This window comes from Globicephala melas, chromosome 1 (genome assembly GCF_963455315.2).
Source record: "Globicephala melas chromosome 1, mGloMel1.2, whole genome shotgun sequence".
Lineage (NCBI taxonomy): Eukaryota > Metazoa > Chordata > Mammalia > Artiodactyla > Delphinidae > Globicephala > Globicephala melas.
In genome coordinates, this window is record NC_083314.1 from 155,906,881 (window position 1) to 155,931,361 (window position 24,481).

At 55.8% G+C, this 24,481-nt stretch overlaps 2 protein-coding genes across 2 annotated transcripts in view; both read left to right on the plus strand.

The window, feature by feature from the left end:
• Window positions 1–583: 583 nt before the first annotated feature.
• The window catches only part of BMP8B (bone morphogenetic protein 8b), a 29,321-nt gene continuing 5,423 nt past the window's right edge, over window positions 584–24,481 (plus strand). Inside the window, exons 1-4 of the mRNA XM_030868247.2 lie at window positions 584–920; window positions 15,908–16,097; window positions 16,537–16,685; window positions 24,067–24,261. Coding sequence (XP_030724107.1) covers window positions 584–920; window positions 15,908–16,097; window positions 16,537–16,685; window positions 24,067–24,261 — 871 coding nt within the window. The remainder of the gene's footprint in view (window positions 921–15,907; window positions 16,098–16,536; window positions 16,686–24,066; window positions 24,262–24,481) is intronic.
• OXCT2 (3-oxoacid CoA-transferase 2) lies at window positions 18,343–20,283 on the plus strand. The gene is given in 1 exon segment (XM_030882621.2): window positions 18,343–20,283. A coding segment is annotated over 1 exon segment (1,584 nt). The 3' UTR covers window positions 19,927–20,283.

Consider the following 24,481-nt stretch of genomic DNA (forward strand, 5'->3'; position numbering starts at 1 on the left):
CCGCGAGGCCCCCGACGGCGGAACTGCGGACTCCTCGCCAGTCCCGCCCGCCACCCACAAGTGGGTAGTATCTCGGGGGCATCAGCGCCCGCCCCCCAGCGCCCCTTCCTGGGGCTTATGTTCCCCGGCCTTGGCCCCGCCCCTGTACCCCATTGGTCGGGTCCGGAGGGGGCGGGACCCGACGGCTGCAAGTTGGACTGAGAGAGGCCACCTCGGCCCGAGGCTCGCAGCACAGACTAAGGGTCCGCGCCTCCCGGAACCCGGCGGGAGCTCGCCCTCCGCCTCCGAGCTGAGCTGCCTCGGCAGCAGCCGGACTGTCTGGCGCGGCGGCACAGACAGACTAGCCGACGGTCCCCGGTCCCTGGAGGAGCCCTTGCCCGAGGAGGTGCTGCCGCATCCGACTACTCGGAGCCGCGACAGGCGCCACGGGCCGGGCGCTCTAGGGACCGCGTTGCGTTCGCGGGCGACGCCCGCCCCGTCCCGCCGGCCCCAAGCCCGGCCCGCCGCTCGCCGTCGGGGCGGCCCCAGCCCCGGGCCCGGCCGGGAGCGGATGCGCGCGCGGTGAGGCCGCCCGGGTCCCGCCATGGCCGCGCGCCCCGGGCCGCTCTGGCTGCTGGGCCTGGCGCTGTGCGCGCTGAGCGGCGGCGGCGCCTCTGGCCCGCGCCCCTCGCCCGGCTGCCCGCAACGGCGCCTGGGCCCGCGCGAGCGCCGCTACCTGCAGCGCGAGATCCTGGCGGTGCTCGGGCTGCCCGGGCGGCCCCGGCCCCGCGCGCCGCCCGCCGCCGCCCGGCTGCCCGCGTCCGCGCCGCTCTTCATGCTGGACATGTATCGCGCCATGGCCAGCGACGACGACGAGGACGGCGGGACCCCCGAGCGGCGCCTGGGCCGCGCCGACCTGGTCATGAGCTTCGTCAACATGGGTGAGAGCGGGCCCGGGGTGGGTGGCGGCGACCCCGCGAGAAGGCGCGTGGGGGACGGCGGGCCGAGGGGCCCCTCAGGGGCTGAGCGCGGGCTGCAGGGGCGTGTGCGCCACCTCGGGCAGGGCGAGTGCCCTGCTGGGAGCGGGGAATCCCCTTGTCGTGGACAAGGAAAGGCGGGAGGGAAAACCGCCCGAGTCAGGGCAGCGAAGTCTCAGGGGGTTGGGGGTCGGTGAGCTGCCGATCCGTCAGGGACAGATGAGGGATGTGAGTCCCAGAGGCGTACATTCACCCGCAGCCAAACACATCTGATGGTAAGATTCATGTAGTGTCGAGTGGACGCGGGCAGTGCCAGGAAGACAGTCTGGTCCTGGGAAGGGAGGCAGATGAGTAAACAGAGGCTGTGATGCTGTCACGTTGATAAGGGCGGTACTGAAGAGAGGGACAAAGTTCAGCGTGGAAAACCCTGGTCACATCATCAAAGCACCAGAGTAGAGATGAGGACCCAGCTGTTCTGAGTCCCTGGGCCACGTGGGGGTGGGGTGCTGCTGCGGGGTGGGACGGTGGAGAAGGAGTAGACTCTGAGCTCAGCGGGGCAGGGACTGTGGTCTTGTCACCCTGGGCTCACACCCGGGACTTGGCTTGTCATGGAATGAGTGTCCAGGCCATTGAATGACCTGATGGGCAGCTTGGACCCTCTTTGTTCTCCCACGTAAAGCCCAGCTTTTCCTCTCTGCAGAAATTATACTCCAAATCATGGAGCCATTTACCCTTAAAGTTCTCAAAGATAAGTTTTCCATTACTAAACTCTCTTTAATCTACATTCATGAACATATGTCCCCCACCTGCTTTGCCTCCTGTCTGTGGCCAGTGAGGGGCAGGAGTCTGAGCTGAGGCAGACACTAGGCTGGACCTGGGGACCCAAGGACTACAGCTCAGCCCCAGGTGGGGAGAGCTGTGGGACCCAGAGCAGGGAGAGGATCCTTGCCATGGTCACCAGCCTCCCTTCACCTACAGCACCGCTCTTAACCCTCCCAACAACCCTGTTAGCGACATGATATTCATCCCCATCTCCCAGATGAGGACAGTGAGGTTCAGAGAGGCAGTGTCTTGCTCAGGACAATGTGGTCTCTATGTGGCCAAGCCAGGACAGGCCCAGGTTGTTTGGCCCTCCATCCAGTGCTCAAGGAGGTGACGTTTCTGTGTCAGGAGGGCAGGCTTTCAAGGTGGAGAGAGTTTTCAGAAGGATTTCGGCAGAGGAACCCAGGGGTCAGAGTGACAGTAAGTTTTGTGGGTCTTCAGCCATTTGCCTCAAGGAGGCCCGTCCCCCCCAAACCAGAGCTTGTGATGGGCTCAGGTGGGGGAGCGAGCAGCAGGAGGCAGCCGTTAACCTCTGCGGAGAGCCCAGTGCCAGGCACAGGACTTGGGCTGGCGGGTTCTAGATGCCACCTTCCTGGTTAGAGGGCAGGGGTGGGGACTTGGGACAGAGGCGACCACATGTGGAACTGAGGCTGGAGCGCCGTGCTGGGGGCAAGCTGACCCCGGGCTCAGGACCAAGAAGAGCTGTGGATGCAGTCACCCTGAGAATGCCTCCAGGGGAGCCGTCCATCTGAGTGAGTTACCGCCTAGCCCATGTCCCTCTTCCCCCAGCATCCCCTGGGGCAAGGGGTGCACAGCCCTGGTGGGAGCTGCTGCTGTGAGTCGAGCAGCACCCTGAGCTCAGGAGGAGCTGGTTGCCCTCCAGCTTCTGCTCTGTGATCTTAGGGAAGTCCCTTGCCCTCTCTGAGCCTCAGATCTCTGCTTGTAAAATGGGGCTCCTCAGAGTTGTTGTGTGATAGGTTGATAGAGGGGAAGGGGCAGAAAGTCAGCCCCCTTTTTAGGGTGAACCTGGCCCTGGTCAGTGCTGATACCAGACCCTCCCAGCTGCCGCTCAGCCTTGGTGTGGATGTGATAGAAATGTCCCCACATGTCTTATAGACATGTGAAACCCAGAAACAGATTTTTAAAGTCAGCCAAAGGTGTTTCTATCTGTTTTTGAATAAAAACTAGCATTTGAAGTTCCATAGTCCTATAAATACTCATTTCACCCATGCAGCAACTTGGGAAGCTGTTTTACCAGCCTCATTTCATGGGCTCAGAGAGGTTAAATAACCAACCCAGGGTCACACAGCACATCCATGGCATCATCCAGGCTGTGGATTCCAAATCCCAGTTTCTTCCCACACCACCTCTGTGTGTTTCATGAAGATCTAAAGCCTCTGACACTGTGGATTAACAAGCAGATCTTTGTTCAGTGGAAGCCTGGCCTGTGGGCAGTCCAGCCAGCTGTCTGAGGGCCTTCTTTATTCTCGTGTACTAATCGCACTAGTAAAACTCCTTCAGTTCGAGTAGTTTTAACTGGTAATTACCTAGGCTGATGTGGGGGATGGAACCTACCAGGATTGTTTCCTCCTTTGGAGGCCCCGGCTCCAGGCCCCTGAAGGTCAGCGGCCCCTGAACCACCATGGAGTCTAACAGCAGTCGCTGTGGCGTCAGCGCCCACGCCGAGGCTCCCACACCTGTTGGCTCCAGCTCCACCTCTGCTATTGGCCTCATCAGCTCCTGAGAAGCCAGCCGGGCCTGGTGCTTGCCGGGCCCCTGACCGTCAGTGGCACCTGTAGGACCCAGAGGCCTGGGCCTGCCGTCCAGGGGTCAGGCCTCTGCTTTTGAGCAGATGCTTTAGGAGCCGTGTCGTGACTGACAGGGCCTGTGTTGGGGGCCAGGGCTGCGGTCAGAGCTGGGCCCTGCCTGGCCTGCCTGTCGATCTCTGCCTGTGGACTCTTGGCTCCCCTTGGCCAGGACACAGTGATGGGGCCAGTGCCCTCGAGGAGCAGACGGAGCCTGTCCCTGGTGCCGCCTGAGCTCAGGGGAGGAGGCCCTGATCTGGGAGGCAGCGCCCAGGTTCTTGTCCCTCCTGGGCCTGCCGTGGACTCCTGCACGTCCCGAGCCACATCCCTTCCCTTCTCTGGGCCTCTGCTTTCCTGTCCAGTCCACAGCGATGGTGTCAGAAAAAAGAGGTGCCTCCCAGCCCCGGCCCTGTGGCTCCTCGGAGGCAGCTTCTCACACCACCACCCATCCCGCCGCCCAGCTCGGTGTGACTGGCTGGACCCCCGAGGGCCTCAGCCGGCCCAGCCAGCCCTGAGGGAGGAATGAGGCAGCAGAGACCACCTCTGCATGTTCTTGCTGAGCCCTTCTCCGCCTCCTCTCCTTGGAGCACCAGGTGCCCATGCTCTAGAGTGAGAAACTGAGGCACAAACAGCACTGCAGGCAGAAGTGTAGCCAGAACTGGATGGGCCGTCTTCACTTTGGTCCTGACCCTTCCCTGGACTGGACTGATTCACTCCCGTGATCCTGGGTGGCTGAGGACAGGGGTGGGGATGAGCTGAGGCTGTTGGATTCGGGAGACGCAGGGCTCAGTGCGAGCGAGGGACCTGGCCCGGGTCCTGCTCAGCCCCCTGACCTTCCCCTCCGTGAGCCCCAGGGTCACTTTCTTTGGTTCTTTAGTAGGCAATTCTTGCATATTTTCCTGAATTCACTCCACAAATTGTCATGTAGTACCTGCTCTGTGCCAGGCTCCCTTCTAGTTCCTGGAATATAACAGGGAATGAAACTAAGTCTCCCCTTGTGGAGCTGACCTTCCAGTGAGAGAGAGAGACAGATAACTGTACATCAGCCACAAGGTGATTTTCACGTGGTCTTGACAGTGACGCCTCTCTCTGGAAACCGGGAGCGGATGGACAGTGGGAGGGCAGGCAGGACTGGGCTGGGGGTTCTGGGCTGCGACTCAATAGAATTTGCATCTTGACTCCACCCACTACTCTCAGTGTGATCTGGATTTTCAGTCCACCTCTAGGAACCTCAGTCTTCTCCTCTGTAAAATGGAGATACTCATGGTACCCACCCTAGGGGCTGTTCAGGGATTGTGTGAGATGACACCCAGTGATGACCACATGCCCAGAACCTCCATGTCTGTCCTTTCATTTCATCTCACATTTACTGTCACATCTTTCTTTAAAAAGAGGACAGTGAGGGGGCTTCCCTGGTGGCACAGTGATTGAGAGTCCGCCTGCCGATGCAGGGGACGCCGGTTCGTGCCCCGGTCTGGGAATATCCCACATGCCGCAGAGCTGCTGGGCCCGTGAGCCATGGCCGCTGGGCCTGCGCGTCCGGAGCCTGTGCTCTGCAACGGGAGAGGCCACAGCAGTGAGAGGCCCGCGTACCGCAAAAAAAAATAAAAATAAAAAGAGGACAGTGAGGTTCAGGGTAGTTTGGTGGTTTTCCCAAGGCACACAGCAGGTTGTCTCCCTGCCTGCACATCCTTTGCTCTTGTCCTACACAGAAGCTGCCTCTCCCCCTGGCCCAGGGCCCATCATTAGGTGCAGTACGTGCTGCTGAATTGGACTGTATTAAATGTGAGCATGTGTTGTAAACTAGGAACGTGATTATCTTTGTTTTGGGATTTATAGAACTGATGCATATTCATTGTAGAAAATTCATACCGTATAGATTCATTATAGAATTTCATGATAGAAAATTCAGACCATATGTCTAGAAACATATAATATGGAAGCTCCTAGTAATCCTCTGTCTACCTCAGGGAGAACCAATGTTTAGTCCTTTAGCTTAGCCCTTCCCCAGCAACCAGCCCTGATATTTTATCAATTTGTGTTATTCTTTTTTACAAAGTGGAATCTAAATGCCCACTGTTTTGCCATTTTGTCTTTCACTTAACAATAAATCCTTTATCCGTCTTGAAAGTGACTATTAAGTGACCACATTATTTTTCTTTTTATCTATCTACCTTTTATTCATTTATTTTTATTTCAACTTTATTGAAGTATAATTGACATATAAAATTGTAAGTTATTTAAAGTGTACATCAGGATGATTTACTATACATATACATATAACATTCCCCCCATCTAGTTAATTAACACATTCATCACTTCACATATGTATTCTTTTTTGTGTGTGAGAACATTTAATTTCTACTCTTTTAGCAAATTTCAAAATGATATAATAGTGTTATCAACTATAGTCGCCACGTTTTACATTAGCTCCTCAGACCTTATTCAACTTACGGCTGAAAGTTTGTACCCTGTTACCAACCTCTCCCTATTTCCCCCACCCCCAGCTCCTGGCAACCACTTTTCTACTCTTCTGACTTTTTAACTTTTTAAAATCCACATATAAGTGATATCATGAAGTATTTGTCTTTCTCTGGCTTACTTCACTTAGCGTAATACCTTCAGGTTTCATCCACGTTGTCGTAAATGGAAGGATTTCCTTCTTTCTCATAGTTGAATAGCATTCCCTTGTGTGTGTGTGTGTGTGTGTGTGTGTGCACGCGCGCGCACGCGCCTTATCTTCTTTATATATTCATCTGTAGATGGACACTGAGGTTATTTCCACGTCTCAGCTGTTGTGAATAATGCTGCAATGAACATGGGAGTGCAGATATCTTTTTTTAAATTAACATATAATTGACATATAATATTATATCAGTTTCAGGTGTGCAACGTAATGATTCAATACTTGTACATATTGCAAAGTGACCACTACCATACTTACACTTTTTTCTCTTTGATATCCTGTTTTTATTTCCTTTGGATATATATCCAGAAGTGGGATTGCCGGATCATATGGTGGTTCTATTTTTAATTTTTTGAGGAACCTCCGTATTATTTTCCATAGTGGCTGCACCAATTTACATTTCCACTAACAGTGCACAAGAGTTCCCGTTTTCCCACATTCTCACAAATACTTGTTATCACTTGTCTTTTTTTTTTTTTTTTTTTTTTCAGTACGCGGGCCTCTCACTGTTGTGGCCTCTCCCGTTACGGAGCACAGGCTCCGGACGCGCAGGCTCAACGGCCATGGCTCACAGGCCCAGCCGCTCTGCGGCATGTGGGATCTTCCCGGACCGGGGCACGAACCCATGTCCCCTGCATCGGCAGGCGGACTCTCAACCACTGCGCCACCAGGGAAGCCCCGCTTGTCTTTTTGATAATAGCCATTCTAACAAGTGTGAGGTGATAGCTCATTGTGGTTTTGGCTTGCATTTCCCTGATGATTAGTGATGTTGAGCACCTTTTTATGTACCTGTTGGACATTTGTATGTCTTCTTCGGAAAAATGTCTATTCAGTTCCTCTGCTCATTTAAAAAATTGGATTGTTTGTTTTTTTGCTGTTGAGTTGTGTGTGTTCTTTATATATTTTGGATATTAACCCCTTATCAGAAATGTGGTTTGCAAATATTTTCTCCCATTCAGTAGGTTGCCTTTTCATTTTGTTGATGGTTTCCAAAGGTATTTCTCTGTCCAAGAGTTGAAGGTGGGTCTCTTTTCTCCAAAACTCTGTTTGGCCACCAGAATGGTGTGCCCTGTGAATCCCTGATGCCTGGCTACTCCTCCCTGCCCCCATCTTCTCAGTCTTTTCTCACCCTTCTGAGATAAATGACTACTATTGCCCCTAGGTGACAGGGGAGAAGTCTAGTCTCAAAGAGTATAAGTGACTGGCCCAAGGTCCTGGGTGCCCAGATCCAAAGGAGCAGATATGAAAACTGGGTCACAGCAGTGAGGAAGGTTGGCCTTGGAGGTGGGAGAGCACAGTGGGGGAAGACCAGGTTTTAATTCAGGGTCTGCTACTTGAGATCTGTGAGATTTTGAACAGGTTACTTGAAGTCTCAGCATCTCAGTTTCCTCATCTTTAAAATCAGGATAATAGTACCTGTACCATAGTGCAATGGTTATACAGGTTAAAGCATTGAAAAACTTAGCAAGTGCCTGGCACCGCTCAGTAAACAGTAGGCAGAATTATGCGGAAGAGCCTGCTGTGTTTGTCTCCCCTCCCACCCCCATCATTTACTTGGGGACCTGGAGCCGAGTGGTAAGAACACGGTTCCAGGATCAGATCCCCATTCTGCCACTCGTTTTTAGTGGATGCTGCGGTGCTCCCCAGGTATTCTCTTTGGGACTGCGTCACTTGTTGCACCAGCTGCTTGGAGGGTGGGCTGCTGACGGCTGGGTCCTTCTCTCGACATCAGTCCACCAGCTTCTTGCTCAAGGTTGGGCACCCTCCTTGAGGGCACCCCACATCCTGGCTTATTGGGGTATAAATGCCCAGCCCCCTTGCCTCAAGGAGGGACAACTGTGAAGGGCCATCAGCCCAGAGCTCCCCGTGCAGATGGGCTGGGCTGGCCCTTTTGTGATCGCGTCAGCTGTTCAACTGTGCCCACTCCTGCTTGTTCCCTGCAAGAACACTCTCCACTAAACCTACCCACTCAGCCTGTTGCCCAGGAAGTCTGACCTAAGATATATTTATATGACTTTTGTGTAAGTTATTTACTGCTGTGTGCCTCAGGTTCCTCATCTGTAAAATGGGAGCGATAATAGTTCCTGCCTCCTAGGATGGCTATGAGCATTAAATGACTTACTCTATGTAAAGGGCTGAAACAGTGCCTGGTAAATGCTCAGTAAATGTTAGCCTGGTTTGATTGTTTGTTTGTTTTTAGCCCAAGTCCAGCTGGTCAGTGACAAGACCAGAAGTAAAACCCAGTTATTTCCTTTAACTGCTGGCTCTGCCCCCTGAGCCGCAGCCGTTCCTTCAGAACAGTCTAGGGCTCTGAATACAGGAAGGGTTCTGGGGAAGCCAAAGGCTGCAAGACCCAGGTATGGAGAAGGTTGGATCCTTCAGTCTGAGGTCATTGCTTCACAAACACTCCTGGGAACCTACTGTGTGCTGTTGCCCTCCCTGGTTATCTTGGTGCCCACTCCAAAGCACGAGCCCCAGCCCAAGATCCGCTCATTACAGTGGGAAAGATAGGCCCACAGACAACTCGATGTAAATGATTGCAAAGTGGGAGAAATGGCCATTCCCCCACTCAGATACGAGCATGAAGGTTCAGTGCTGCAGAAGACAGACCAGGTCCCGCTCTCATTTGTGGGGGATGAACAAGGCCAGAAGAGGGGGAGGAATGAATGGCCTCCTGGCTGGGGGACAGAGAAGGCTTTGAAGGAGGTGGCATTGTGCTGGACCTTGAAAGAAGGGTAGAGCTTAGTCAGAAGCGGGTGAAAGGAGAAGGCGTCCAGGCAGAGGGGAGGCATGGAGGTGAAAAAGCTCTCAGCCTGTTCTTGGAACTCCAGTTCCTCAAGTGAAAATCCACTCATGGCTTCTCCTGATTGGGCTCCTTCTGCGTGTTCCTTCTTGCCAGCCTGGCACTCGGCGTTTGACATTCTAGTCCAGCAGGACCCTGCGGTGTTCCCTTGACATGTCCCCAATCTGATGAGGCTGTGGATGGGGAGAAAGAATGTAGACTTTGGAGACAGACACACCTAGACTCTCATCCCACCTTGGGGGCTTCTGGGTGTGGTCTTGTGCAAATCAGTTAACTTCCTTGGTCTTCGGTGTTCTCAGCTATAAAATGGGGTGAAGAATGCCTCTTTCACAGGGTTGCTGTGGTTGCCAGCCTCCAGTATGGTTCTCAATGATCCCTGCCTCCTGGTTTTCACACCCTTATGTCCTCCCACACTGGGCCAGCGCTGGTCTATGTGACCAATAGGATGTGACAATAGGGATGCTGTGTCACTTCCAAGATTAGGTTATAAAAACACTGCAGCTTCCGTCTTGGGTTCTACCTGCCACCCCCAAGATGACTCATTCTGAGGAAAGGTCATGTCGTAAGAGGTCCACATGAGGAGTCATCTACCCTCAGCCACAAGTGTGAGCTTAGAAGTGGGTCTGTTCATCCCAGTCAAGTCTCCAGAGACCACAGCCCCACCTGACAGCTTGACTGTCACCTCATGAGAGACCCTGAGACAGAGCCACCCAGCTAAGCACCTGGATTCCTGACCCTCAGAAACCATGTGAAATAGTAAGTGTTGGTTGTTTTCAGCTGCTATATTTGGGGTAATTTGTTACCCAGCAATAGATAACTAACACAGTTAGGTAAACATTAACAAAAATGGCCTGTGTGACGTGCCCAGGGTGGTGCCTGGCATACAGTTCAGTGCTCAAAAAATGGGAGCTGACACATTATTTCCCACCTCCGTGCTTTGCCTCGGTTACTTTACTCCATTTCTGCTTGTCAGAATTCTTCCACCACTCTCAACTATGTTTCCTAGAAAAGTGTTCTCTGACCACTCCTCCCCAAGGCACCTCCACGAGCGCCCTCCACCTCGATCATCTGTATTTCTCTTAGGAATGGAGTTGCTTTCTGCCTGTCTGATTCGGGGGCGCATCTAGTCCGTTTTTCTCCTACCCACCCCCCGGCCCTACTAAGAAACTATGAACAACCTCAGAACAGCGACCAAATCTGACTCTGGGCCTGGACGGGTGGCACATAAGCAGGGCCAGCCTCCCATCTTTTTTTTTTATTATTGCTTTTTTTTTTATAATTTGGCCATGCCACACGGCATGTGGGATCTTAGTTCCCTGACCAGGGATGGAACCGACGCCCTCTGCATTGGAAGCACAGAGTCTTAACCACTGGGCCGCCAGGGAGGTCCCTCCAGCCTCCCCATCTTTGCAGATCACCCTGTCCCTCCCCTGGGACCCGAGTCCCTGCAGGGCCCTGCCTGGAGAACGGTGGCCTCAGCAGGCCACCTCTCAGGCGCCTGTTGATGGAAGAATCTTGTGGAGAGGTGATTCCCCCATACCAGTATCGCCACCCAGAAAGTCCAGGGCCACTCATTTTATATGGGCTCCAAGTCTGCAAGTCCACGTGAAGGGCCCCTAACCTGACACGTGACCCCAGCAAGTCTCTGCCCCTCTGGGCCTCAGTTTCCCATCTATGCAGGGTTGCCACGAAGGCCTTTCCAGCTCCCACAAAAGAATGTGTCCCCCACCCTCCCTGCCCACTGATGGGGCTCCTCCAGGGCTGAGGCACAGGGCGGGAGGACACCCGCCACTCCTCACGGGCACCCATTCCCCACGGGAGAAAGGGGATGTGTCACCATGACCACGTCTTTCTGGAAAGCCCCACAGTTCAGGTCTTTCCTGGGTTTGAACTGGAGGAACCGCATCCTTCTTGCTCACATCTCCTTGGATCTATGTTTGGCCTTGGCGGGCTTGATGTGGTGCAGTGGGCAGGTTGTTCCCTTTTAATTTGGGCTCTGAAGCCGGCCGAGGCCTGGACCAGTAATTATAAGCACAGAGCCATTTATGGAAACAGCTCTTGAAAAAGTCAGTAATGAGAACTGACTAAAAATACCCCCAGAAGTGAAGCGGGGGGCCTGCTCTGGGCAGCGCTGAGATTCCTGGGCGGGAGGAAGCCCTGAAGGGGCAGAACCGGGGGGTGATGGATTCTGCAGCTCACTCGGGACCCGCACGGGCCGCGGAGACCCGGGTGTTTCCTTAGGTCTGAGGGGCCCCTCGGCCTTGTTACCGGCAGGACCAGCCAGACGGGCCCAGCCCATCCGCCTCCAGGGCCCCGAGGGAGCCTGTCCTCCACCTCGGGGGCCGGGCCGTGAACGGAGGCGAGTCCCACAGTAAAGTGAGAACATGGGTGGCTTGGGTTGGAAACCCTCGGTGACGTGGAAGCCACTCCCAGACCAGCAGGACGCCCCAGCCCAGGGGCTGCGCTGCTGGACGCTGAGCTGCTGTCCTGGGGACCAGGAGCCCTTGGGATGAGGAGCCAGGCCTCCCCTCTCTGGGCCCCCGGGACACGAGGGGCTGGACGAGCAGACTGCTGAGGCCTCCCGTTTCCACCCCACGTTGTTCAGTCTGTGTCCTCAAAGTGGTCACCGTCCAGAGGGCAGATGAACCAGGGACGGGGACCCCCGGGACAGGGACAGGGAGAGCCCGGCAGGCTGATGTGTGTGGGCTCAGAGGCGGGCAAGGGGGCTTTCACAGCTGGACCGAGAAGAAAATAGCCTTTATCCTTGGTGGGATGGGGCAACCCCGGAGAGAGCGGCTTCGGGGAGGGACTCCAGGGGGAGGGTGTTTGCACCAGAAGGTCCAGGAGGCCGTGAGGATGGGCAGGGCCAGCCTGTGTGGGTGAGGGGCGGAGGCTGGACAGCAGAGCCAAGCGTAAGACCCTCCCATGGGCCCTGAGGGGCTGGGGAAGGGTTTGAGGGCAGGAAGGACTGTCAGGTCAGAAGATGCCATTCTCTTAATAGCCACACTGGACTGGAGGAAGGGGGTGTCTTTTGAAGTCTTACTTTCTGGTCAGGAACAAGACAGATTTAGGTTGTCCGGGTGACTCTGCATTTTGTCGAGGCACAAAAATAGCCAAAGCCGATGAGGGTGTTGGGCGGGTGGCATCTGGAGCCTGAGCTGTGGGTGCAGGGCCTCAGACATGGTGGTGGAGGCCGCCTCCTCCTGTGGGCCCTCCCCTCATCCGCGGGGTCTGGAGCTGGTTTATCGGGCTGGAGGCGAAGGCCGAGGGTCCAGTGAGCACTCCCTGGTGAATCGTGACTGTGTATTGTTCTGGGGGCTGCATTAAGGCGATCCAGAAAGTAAATTAATTTGCTGCTGCTTCTCCAGACAGAAAAGCTGGTTCAGTGATTGAACACTTTGGGCAGCTTTTTATAATTTTGTGGAAAATAAACATGGCAAGGTGCCTATGGAGCCAGACATACCTTTGTCTGCTCCCTGTGCCCAATGAAGTGCATTGTGCCTGTCTTTTCATATCTTTGCCAGTGTGTCTTTGGGAATCTTGGGTCAAAGGATAAATTCATAGGTAATTTTGCCAGGGTATTGCAAAAGGATGTTGCCAAATTCCTCTCCATGGTATCCCTACCAGCACCATGTGAGAATACGCACATCTGCGCTTACCTATTTCCTTCTCGCAGGCCATACTGAGCACCCAAGGACAAGCCCCCCTACCCCTTCCAGTCCTCTTGAAACCATAATGCTCTGTATTTTACTTACAATAGAAATGGCATCCCCTATTTTATTTGTCTTGTTTGTTTCTCTTCTGTCTCCCCCGTTAGACTGTAAACACTGTGAATGCGCTGTCTTGTTCTGTCTGTTCACTGCTGTGCTCCCAGTCAGAACAGACGCTTACATACCGTAAGAACCTGATAAATTCGTTTATAAATTGAACTTGATAAATTAATGAATGAATAAATGAATGATGAGTACACTCATTTAGAAAACAATCACTCAAAATCTCCCCTTCCCCTCCACCCCATGGCCTTGCAGTTGCTGACATGGCCTTCGAGGGTATCTCATCTTGGCTCAAAGTTGGGAGATTGCAAGTCAGGCTCATCCCAAACTCCTGTTGAACAGCCATCCCTCCCAGTCCATTGCCTGACTATTTACAAAGTCCTTTCGTGGACTTGTGAGGAAAGCTGGGTGTCTCCTCATTCCCAGTTCACACAGCAGAAGACCAGGCCCAGAGGGGATTTCCATACCTGGTTAGTTCAGGGACAGGCCTGCAGTGAGGCCCTGACCACTGGCCAGAACCCTCCAGGATGCCCTAAGCTGCCTCTCTGGCTAAAACAGGCTCGGTCTGCACAGTTAACAAGGGGGAAATAGAGGTGCCAGAAAATGCTTTCCCAGAACACCAGCTTTTGGGAACTCTCTCTCCTAACTCAAAGCCACAGGCACTGAAAAACCTGCAACTCCACAGGGGGCCTCGCCCTCCCCTCCCCACTGACTGTCAGATAAAGGAGTCACTCTCTTTACTCAGTTCCACACTCAGCATATTTCGCCAATTTCTGATGAAAATCATTTTCCTAAAACTGTCCCGCCTCTAGTGCTTGCCTGGACCTGCTGGGGTGGGCAGTTTCCTGTGCTGGATCTGTTGCGGGGGTGAGGGGGTGGTGGGCTTCGATTTCACAAACCCACCGGATGGAAGTTTGGAACTGGGGTCAACCCAGGTGAACAGGGCTCTCTTGACCCAGCACACGCGGGCCCCCAGCTCAGCAAGGGAGGGAGGCTACAGAGTCTGGTGCCCGCGGGAGCTGGCAGGTTTGTGGTTGTTCCCTCAGTCCTGGATCCAACATGAATGAGTCAGTGTCAGGCCTGCAGACAGAGGTTCCCAGTGACCCACCAAGGGTCACCCACTGTGCCTTAGGGGCAGATATATAAGAATGCTTTGAGAGGGGTCAGGTTCAGGGCATGGCTGAGTGACCCCTCCTTATTCTCAGGGCCAACAGCCTGGACCTATTTCATCCTGCAGATCAGGGATGCTTACACAGTCACGTAACCGAGGTGGTCTCTGCAGTTACCGAATCCACAGAAATTGTCCCCAAAGCTCTGTGTCGGAGTGTGTAGGGAGGAGGGGACTCGTGCGGTGATATTCATGGCGAGCATCACTCGGCAAAGGTCCAGAACCCTGCCCTCCGTGCCCTGCCTGTATGGGAGGACCCGGATCCTCCTATGACACGCTGCCCCTGGAACAGCCTGGCTCGTGGCTGGGCATTTACTGCGGGCCCAGCACCCTGTCAGACAATGGAGGTTCTATTTCCTCTCCTCCCTGGTCAGGGGATGAAACGCCCATCTCCTGCCCAAACATGTGTCCACTGGCCCCGCCCAGCACAGCTGTTTGCCCATCCATCACCGGGCCAGGTCTCCACCGCAAGGACAGGAAGTGCTCCCACATCCGCCTCTGCCACCAGCCTGGTGACTTGTGGTCTCTGAGTCCAGTAGCCAGAGAGAGAATTTTTAAAAAGACTCACAGACATGTAATTAAAATCTCAGTGTTGGTTTTGGGGGAAGGCTCTGGGAGGCTCCCGCCCCTGCTTTGCGGAAACACAGATTTTTAGTGTTTGAAAGTGACAGGAGGCTAGAGGGAGACGCTCTAAATATACTGTCCTGGGCATTTCCGGGCAGCTGGGGAAATACGGGTTTATTCTGCCCCTGCGGTCTCTTGCCCAGACTGTTAGAGCAGCCCTGCCGCTGGCCTGCCTCGGGTCCCCTCCAGCCTGGGCTTTACCCTCGCCTCCACACATAGCTTCCACTCTACCCTTAAACCACACTCCCTTGCTGCCCAGAGCCCTGAGGCCCCATTGGCCAGAGCACAGCCCACGCTCCGAGGCCAGAATTCCAGCTCTCCGCAGTCAGGCCACAGCCAGACTTACGCCCTGAGCCGCACATTGCGGGATGGTGGGCGGCCCCAGCACCTCACACCTGTGCAGGACCTCTGCCTGGAATGTCTTCTCCCCCACCTTATCCACCTACCAAGAGTCAGTCCCATCCTTCAAGGCCAGTTCAGGTGTCACCTCCTCCGGGAAGCCTGCTCAGATCATGCCATGGGACCCTCCAGCTTCCCCAGCACTTGACCCAGCATCTCCAGGAGCTGTCATCCTACCTCGCCTCTTCCTGGTTCTTTCCGTGTCTCCCTCCGGCCCCGCTTCCTGCTTCCCCTTGATCCAAAGAGGGTCCTGCCGTCCTTCCACCCTTTGCTGGGCTTTATGGCTGTTGTTTTCCCTGCCGGTGCTGTCGTTCCGCGGCTCTAGGCCTTTGCTCAGGCTGGACCCTGCCTCTGCAGCGTCCTTCTCCCTTGACATCGTGGCAAATTCACTCTCACCCCTCAAGGCCCAGCTCCAAAGCCCTCTGTCCCCTCAACTCCCATCCACATGCCGGCCGACTCCGGGAGCCCCGTCCTGCCCAAGTGCACTCAGCTATGTCCCTGCTGCCACCGTGGCCCTTTTCTGCCTTGGGTCTGATGTCCATCTCCCCAGAGGAGGGACCTGCCCTGTGCCCATCTGTGGGTCCCAGAGCCAGCAGGGTGCTGAGCGGGGCAGGCTGGGTTTGGGGCTTGCGGACCAGACATGGACACTGCCCTTGTGGCACCGCCGTGTGCCAGGTGCCGTGCCAGGCGCCTCACGACACAGCTCCCCGAGCCCTCTCGGCACCCAGGAGGCAGAGCTGGGACAAGCCTGTTCTCGAGCAGGGAGCGGTCCCACCCAGACTGCCCAGGCCCCCAGATCCCACCCGGCCCTGCCCACCCCGGAGCCCGAGCTGGAACCACAAGTGACCGCCAGTCCCACTTTGTCTTGCAGTGGAGCGGGACCGCACCCTGGGCCACCAGGAGCCCCAGTGGAAGGAGTTCCGCTTTGACCTGACCCAGATCCCGGCGGGGGAGGCCGTCACGGCCGCGGAGTTCCGGATTTACAAGCTGCCCAGTACCCACCTGCTCAATTGGACTCTCCACGTCAGCATGTTCGAGGTGGTCCTGGAGCAGTCCAACAGGTGCCTGCCCTGCGCCCCGCGGGCCCGCTCAAGCCTCTGTCGGAGGGTCCAGCCCAACCCTGGGTGCCGGGGGGAACATTTCCCAAAGGACAGAAGGGGAGCTTCCTGGGCAGCCCACCCTCAAAGGACAAAGATGGTTGGCCCGAGGCCTCGTGTCACCGTGGGGAGAGGCCCAGCATCAGTCCTGGATTCAAGTCCCCATCCTACTGTCCTAGCTGTGGGACATGGGCAGGTCACTGAGCACCTGAGCCTCAGTTTCCGCATCTGTACCTGGGCACAGTAACACCTTTGTACGGTAGACGCAGTGAGAAAAGGCATGTAAGGCACCCAGGTCAGAGCCAGGCGGGGTAGATGCCCCACTAACGGTCCCCCAGGAGGGCACTGGAAACACAAAGGCAGCTGTGCCGGCCCTCGGTTAATTGTTCTTTCGTGTCCACAGGGAGTCTGACTTGTTCTTTTTGGATCTTCAGACGCTCCGATCTGGGGACGAGGGCTGGCTGGTGTTGGACGTGACAGCAGCCAGTGACCGCTGGCTCTTGAACCGTAACAAGGACCTGGGACTCCGCCTCTATGTGGAAACAGATGATGGTAAGACGCGGGTCAGCAGCGAACCTTCCCCTGGGGGCTCCTCCGAGGAAGCTGCTGGCGGCAGGCGCAGCTGGAGCCCCTCATGTGGCCCTGGAGGCCTGGAGAGGTATCCACCCCTCCGCGGGGGCTCAGTGGGTAGAGAGTGAGGTTCCCGCAGTGCAGGACAGCAGGAGACCCCTACCCGCCGAGAGTCCCTCCTCTCCTTCTGCAGGACCAACAGCTGTGTTGCTCAGAGTGAGTCCACGTTTTCCCTCCCCAAGAAATGGGAGATTCTTTCTACTCTACGGAGCTGCCTTCTGCACCAGGAGTTTCCGTCCTGGGCTGGGCGAGGGGAAGCGCTCACACCCTCAGGCTCCGAGGCAGAGGCCTGGGTGTGAATCTCGGCTCTGCAGCCTTCTAACTCGGTGACCTTGGCAGGTTACTTACCTTCCTAAGCCTCGGTTTCCTCATCTGTAGAATGAGGATTCACACCTTCATTCATTTCGCAGGTGTTTGGGGGAGAGCCTCCTGGTGGGCCTAGGGTTGGTGTGTCTGCGGTACAGCGGGGACCACCATGGCTGGAGCACAGGGGACTGGGCAACGGCTGTGAAGAGGCTGAGAGAAGTGGGCAAAACAGTAACTCTGAAATAGATGTCATCTTATTTAATAGCAGTGGAGGGGGACAGGATCTGATTCAGCGTTCTATAAAACAACCCTCTGAGACACTCCCCCTCGAGGGGGTGTAGCGTCTCTCCCCTCCTTCAGTGTGGGCTGCACTCACACACTTGCTTCCCAAAGTATGCCGGGGGCTGGGGCAGTACCTCTGCAGGGGCAACCTGAGCGGCACCCCTCAGCCGGGTGCTCAGGCTCCCATGAACACGTCATGTAGCTCCCAGACACCCTTGATCTGACGGAGTGGGAACAGCACTTCACCTCCATGGTCTTCGTCCCCAAAACCCAGAACCCCAGTCTCACCATGAGAAAAACATCAGACAACCTGAAACTGAAGGACATTCTACAGAACACCTGCCTGACCAGTACTTCTCAAAACTGTCAAGGTCATCAGAAAACACGGGAGGTCTGAGAAATTGTAACAGCCCAGAGGTGCCTAAGGAGTTGTGATGACTATATGCCAATGTGGGACCCTGGGTGGGATCCTGGAAAAAAGACGCTGGAGAAAACTAATGAAATCTGAGTAGATCGTGATGTTTAGTAAATAATAAGATACCAGTATTGGTTGATTAGTTGTGACAAATGTGGTTCCAGGACAGTACGTGCTGGGGACACAGGTGTGGGAACCGCTGACGTGCAGGTGGATCTGGGGGCGGGGGGACGGGAGTAGCGCGCTGGGGAGGAAGGGTGACGATGGAGAGGAAGGAGACGGCGCCCAGGCTTCCCCGGAGGGACGTCGCCTCGGGGCCTCCGTGCGCCAGTCCCCGGATCCCTCCAGTCCCGCCTGACGGTCCGGACCGGTCCCGCCTCCCGCCTTCGCGGCCCGGGAAGCTCGGCGCCTCGGGCCCTCGGAGCGCGGAGACGGAGCGGGGCGGCGGGGAGCCAGCCGGGCGGCCGCATCACCGCCGGGGGCCCCCTGCCCTGTGACGCGCGGGCGGGGCGCGCACGGCCGCCGCCTGTCCCCGCTGGGCCCGGGGCCGGAGCCCCAGCCGGAGCGGAGCGGACGATGGCAGCCCTGCGGCTCCTGGAGTCTGCGCTCGGGCGCCGGGTCCCCGCCGGCCGCTCGGTGCCCGCGCTGGCGACGGGCGGTGTGTGCGGCTTCGCCAGCAGCGCCCGCGCGCGTGCCAAGTCCTACGCGGACCCCGTGGAGGCCGTGAGAGACATCCCGGACGGCGCGAGGATCATGGTCCGGGTCTTCGGCCTCTGCGCGATCCCGGAGAACCTGATAGGGGCGCTGCTCAAGACCCGCGTGAAGGACTTGACCGTGGTCGGCAGCAATGTGGGGGAGGAGAACTTCGGGCTCGGCCTTTTCCTGGGAACCCACATCGTCTGCTCGTACTTGGTGGAGAACTCGCTCTGCGAGCACCGGTACCTGGCGGGCGAGCTGGAGCTGGAGATCACACCCCAGGGCACCCTGGCCGAGCGCATCCGCGCGGGGGGCGCCGGCGTGCCCGCCTTCCACACCCCCACGGCCTGCGGGACCCTGGCCCAGGAGGGAGGCGCACCCAGCAAGTACTTAGAGGCCGGCCACATCGCCATCCTGAGTCCGCCCAGGGAGGTGAGGGAGTTCCACGGACAGCACTACCTTCTGGAGCACGACGTCACGGCCGATTTTGCTTTGGTGAAAGGGTGGAAGGCCGACCGGGCAGGAAACGTCATCTTCAGGGCCAGTGCCAGGAACTTCAACGAGCCCATGTGCAAAGCTGCGAGAACCTCAGTGGTGGAGATTGAAGAAATTGTGGACCTGGTGTCGTTTGCCCCAGAGGACATCCATGTTCCTAACATTTACTTAGAGGACATCCATGTTCCTAACATTTACTTAGATCGAGGAATACAGGGGGGAAAATATGAGAAAAGAAATGAGCGTTTAACGATGCGGAAAGAGGATGATGAAATATGCAAGTCTGCAGATAGTATAAGGACACGGATCCTCAAGCAGGCAGCTCTTGACTTTGAGGACGGCCTGTGTGCCAGTTTGGGCATAGGAATCCCTCTTCTGGCCACCAGCTACATCAGCCCCAGTATAACCGTTCATCTTCACAGTGAAAATGGAATCTTGGGCTTGGGTCCGTTCCCACTGAAAGAGGAGGTGGACGCAGATCTCAACAACGCGGGCAAGCACACAGTGATCCTTCTTCCTGGGGGCTGTTTTTTCTCCAGCGATGACTCATTTGCCATGATTTGAGGGGGACACATCGACCTAACCTTGCTGGGAGCCATGCAGGTTTCCAAATATGGTGACCTGGCTAACTGGATGATACCCGGCAAGAAGGTGAAAGGAATGGGGGGTGCGATGGATCTGGTGTCCAGTACCGAGACCAGAGTGATGGTCACCACGGAGCACTCCACCAAGGCCAGTGAACCCAAAATTTTGGAGAAATGTACCATGCCGCTGAATGGAAAGCGGTGTGTGGACTGAATCATCACCGAGAAGGCCGTGTTTGACATGCCTGGAGGACTGGGCTTCCCTGGTGGCGCAGTGGTTGAGAATGCACCTGCCAATGCAGGGGACACGGGTTTGAGCCCTGGTCCGGGAAGGTCCCACTTGCAACAGAGCAACGCAGCACGTCTAAACCTAGCTGGAAAGTGAACCTTGGTCCCAGAGCGTGTGTTTCTCCCTTTAACCTCCTGGATTGCATCCTGAGAAAGCCTCAGTCACATTTCTGCATTTCACCAGCATCTGGCCGGCTTTCTCCTGCCATCCCAGACCGGCTGCCACTGGATAGGCTTTGTTCTCTCAAGAGGGACATGCCTTTAATTAAAAACGAAAGGAAAACAGAGGCACTGACCTTATATGTCCTGTGAGTTCTGAGAAAGCTCTGCTCCAATCACCCTGCTCCCTGTCTGTGATATTTACATTAAATTCTATACAGCTTGAGATGATCCCATGGGAAAGGTTTCACTGAAGTTCTTGCTCTTGTGAATGAATCATGAAACGTAGGGAAAAGTGATGGGGGAGGAACAACTCCACCCAGAGTCTGTGGAAGGCACCGTTTTAGTGTACTGGAACTATGAAAACATACACACATAAATGTGAATTCGTAACCAGGAGAAACGCTGTCTAAATGAAAGATTTTTTCCTCTGGCCCTATTGACTTTCCTTCTGGGGACTTTCATTTTGTCACTAAGTTTTGTTTCCTTGTAGCCTCACCTCCTCTGCCTCTCACATTTCTCCTCCTCGTAGCTAAATAGATGTCTCTAGAAGGGAAGCAAGACCGTCTAGGCGGCCAGTAAACTGGTAATAGGGGCAACTGAAGGGGGAGAGACTGTTTGGTGCCGACATTCCACCAGGAAGTCTCCTCTGTGAATAAACGGCTCGCCTGTGTGTGGCCAAAGGCTGCGGCTTAGGATGGGAGGAGTTCTACAAACCCGGGCGGTGGACTTAGATGGGTTTTCTCTTCTTAAATCATAGTGTTCCTGTGTCGTCCAGATCAGACACTTAGACCCTTCTTCTCTGTTACGGAGCCTAAACCAGCCTCTTGTTCATACTCCCTTGAAACCCATGAGGGGCAGTGACGTACTTCATCCTGAATCCACAGTCTCACACACTAGACAGAAAAAAATGAGTTTCCGTTTGCGTGCGTGCGTGCGTGCGTGTGTGGGGTTCAAACCCAGGCCTGCCATGGAGGCTGCGCTTTCTCAGTGCGGCTCTAGGGCTGCACAAAATGGATGGGAGCCCGTGGGTAAGAACAGGAAGCTCCAGCTGGTCAAGGAAGGCCTTTCAGAGAGGCTCCCTGCGGCCTCACCCTGACGGGAGGCCCGGATCCTGGAGTGGAGAGACAGTGCCCCTGAGGGGACAGCCACAGAGTGTCAGGGGACCGTGACCAGGCGGGCAGTGGATGGACGTCACTGAGTGGACTGTGCAGCACCTTCTGGGGAGGAGGACTGATCTGCCCTGCGTGGTGGGAGACGTCTTCCAGCATCAGCCTGGGACAGGCAGAGGTTCTAGGAGCAGAAGAGTTACAGGTCTGTTAAACAGTAGCAAGAAGGAAAAGCATTGAGTTCCTAGTTCTCATGCGGTGAGGAAATAAATAACCTGTGGGACAAAAGCACACCTGGTCACAGCTGGATCCCCTCCAAGGGTTTCAGCCAGGCGTCCTGATTGTCCTTCAACGTGGCACTAGGGTCACATCCATGACCGCAGGCTGAGGCGGGGCAGGGGCTGCAGGGAAGGGGCAGGTGGCACCCAGAGGAGAAAGAGGCCTTGGGGAGAGATGGGAGCAATCTTGGCCTGGCCCAGGGGAGGGGGCATGAATCCCCAGGGCTGTGATAGGGCAGGGGAGCTGCCAAGACATCCGGGCCCTAACGGGGTAGACTCAGAAATGGGGGGAGGCTGGAGGTGTCAGGGGCCTTCCTGGCCCAGAGGAGCAGCATCTTCATCTGGGTCTGCGTGCTGGGGGAGGCCACAGTGTGGCCCCCATCTCGAGGTGTGGCCACACATCCCACATCTCTCACAAAGGGGACAGCATGCCTACCAGCACCCTCACAGTTCAGGTCTAGAGGCAGGGACCCTGGGCCTCAGAGGTTCCTGAAGTTCCTGCCTCTGCTTTCTGGAAAGGGTCCCGCCAGAGCCAGGCAGCCTGGGGGCCACCACCTGGACAGCCGGGGCCTGCCCTGTGACCCAATCTCTCTGCGCCCAGGAGACCCCAATACGATCCTTGACCAGACAGTCGCACAAGAAAAGCCTACAGTGAGCACAGCCTCGGGAGCACCGAAGGTCTCCCTGGCCTCTCAGTGGACAGGGCTCTCCAGGGACTCACAGGACAGGGCGGCTGCACACACAGGCCTGGAGGGCTGCCGGGCCAAGGCCGCCGCATGTGTCCACCAGGTGTGGAGCTCCGCTCCAGTGCCGCGTGGACGACAGCCGCCCGCCTGCCCCCGTCGCTCCACGGCCGCCTCCTGGTGCCCTCACGGGCCTTCCCTCTGTGGAAAGGCTGCTGTGTGTCTTGTGGCTCTGCATCCTCACGGGCCTGCTGTTCTTCCTCGTGACCCTAACCTGCCATGACCCAAACTCCCCGAATGGCTTCTCCCTGGGCCCCTTCCAGTGTCAGCTCCTGTCTCAGCAGGGTCATCCCTGAGTGGCACCTCTGATGGGCCCAGTGCATGTTTGTGGCAGGTGATGTCATAGGTCAAAGGTTAGTCTCTGGTCGATTAGTTGTTTAGTCAACTCTGGCCCATGGACTCAGGGCTAAAGCACAGCTGTGTAAGGGCCGGTGATGTCCCTGACCTGTAATGTGCAGTGGAGGATCATGAGACCCACTAAAAGAACACACATGTTTATGTATGTGCACATGTGTACACTAGCTGTATAAATGCACACGTGTGTGTACACATACATATATGGGCTTGTGTGTCTATGCCTGTGCATCACTGCTGCAACACTGGGGTGAAATGTACCTGGAAGTGGGATGTTCGGCCCTGGGTTTTAAGAAACATTAACAGTGAGCTTGTAGTCATGCCCTGTTGTTTAGTGTGAGAAAATTCCACAGGGAAAGGACATGAAGAGGTTCTATCACATTCTCATCTTTATGATGAAAACCAGGAAATAACTTAAATGTCTAAAGATGAACTAATATCTAAATATTCAAATGTATCTACTCAAAGGAATTTTATACATTTGAAATGTTCATAGTTGAGACTTAACAACCAAGAAAATGTTTACGTGGAAAAATTGGGAAAAATACAGACTTCTTTCTTACGCTCACAATTTAAATTAACATATGAAAATATCCCAGAAAAATGAAAATGATGCGTTGTAGCAGGGGAGGGGTTTATGGGAGATATTTTTTCTAAGGTTCTTTACAGTTGTTGTTATAATCACTTTGACAATTAAAACACAAGAGGTCATTGGAACTGCAAAGAGGTACAGGAAGATAGCTTTACTGGTGGAGGTGGCTTTTCCGGGGATGAGCAGTGTGTTTCTCCGGCCTCCTCAGGCTTTAGCAGCTGCGGGTAAAACCCCAGCTTTACCAGCATCACTGCTCCTAGGCTGAGGCCCCATCATGTCTCTGCCCACAGCCTTTTCTCTCTTTCTTCCTTTTCAAAGCACAAACCCACTGGTTGAGAACTTAAATGGATAAAAAGGGCTCTGGAATTAGATGCACGTGTCTGAACGTGGACTTGGGATAAATGTCTCTGCCCGCGGAGCCTGGGGTCTCGTTTGGGGGCGTCGGTGAGTGGCCTGCTCTTGGGCGGTGCTCAGCAGAGCAAGCACTGAGTCCTGGCAGCCGCTCCCGCCAGCCGGGTGTTGTGAATCCTACACTGATCCCCAGAAAGGATGGGGTGGAAGGTAGAACTCGGGCCTCGGGGCCCCGAGATGGATGGGAACCCTGGTTCTGAGAGTCCCCGGTAGTGGTGCTCTGAGCCGTCACCGAGGGGCTCTGATGCTTCTCAGGGAAATGATGGGTCTGGCGTCACCATGAAGACTGGCTGAGATCATCACGTGAACTGACTGAAAGCTGTAAAGCGCTGTCACAACTGGCGGTGCCCTGGACCATCACTAATCCCGAGCCTGTGCTCCCAAGGACCCTCCCCCGCTCCTGCAGACCTGCCCGCTGGGGGCTGGGGCTGGACTTGGGACTCGGGTCTTCAGAGGAGGAAACCGAGGCCCAGTGGGTCCCCTGCAGCCTCAGGCTCCATGCTCCTGGCCCGCCCACAGAGAGGTTCCTGCTGTGTCCCCTTGCAGGGCCCCACCCTCGAGTGACCGTCCTCTCTGCTCTCTCCGTCTCAGGGCGCAGCGTGGATCCTGGCCTGGCCGGTCTGCTGGGGCAACAGGCACCGCGCTCCCAACAGCCTTTCGTGGTCACCTTTTTCAGGGCGAGCCCCGGCCCCGTCCGAGCCCCTCGGGCGGTGAGGCCCCTGAGGAGGAGGCTGCCGAAAAGAACCAACGAGCTGCCGCCCCCAAACAAACTGCCGGGGATCTTCGGTGAGGTTGGGGACCAGGTGGTGGGGACAGAACCCTCCTGGCTTCAGTGGGGTCAGGCTCATGGTCAGTCACCCAGCCACCTTTCCTGACACCACTTTGCCCCTGCACCCTGGGGACCAGCCACTGCACGGTCTCCAGGGCTCTGAGCATCTGCCCTCACCGCCCCTGCTGCCCTGAAGTCCCTTCCTGCCCTCCCTGGCTCACCAGGCCCCCCCCACCC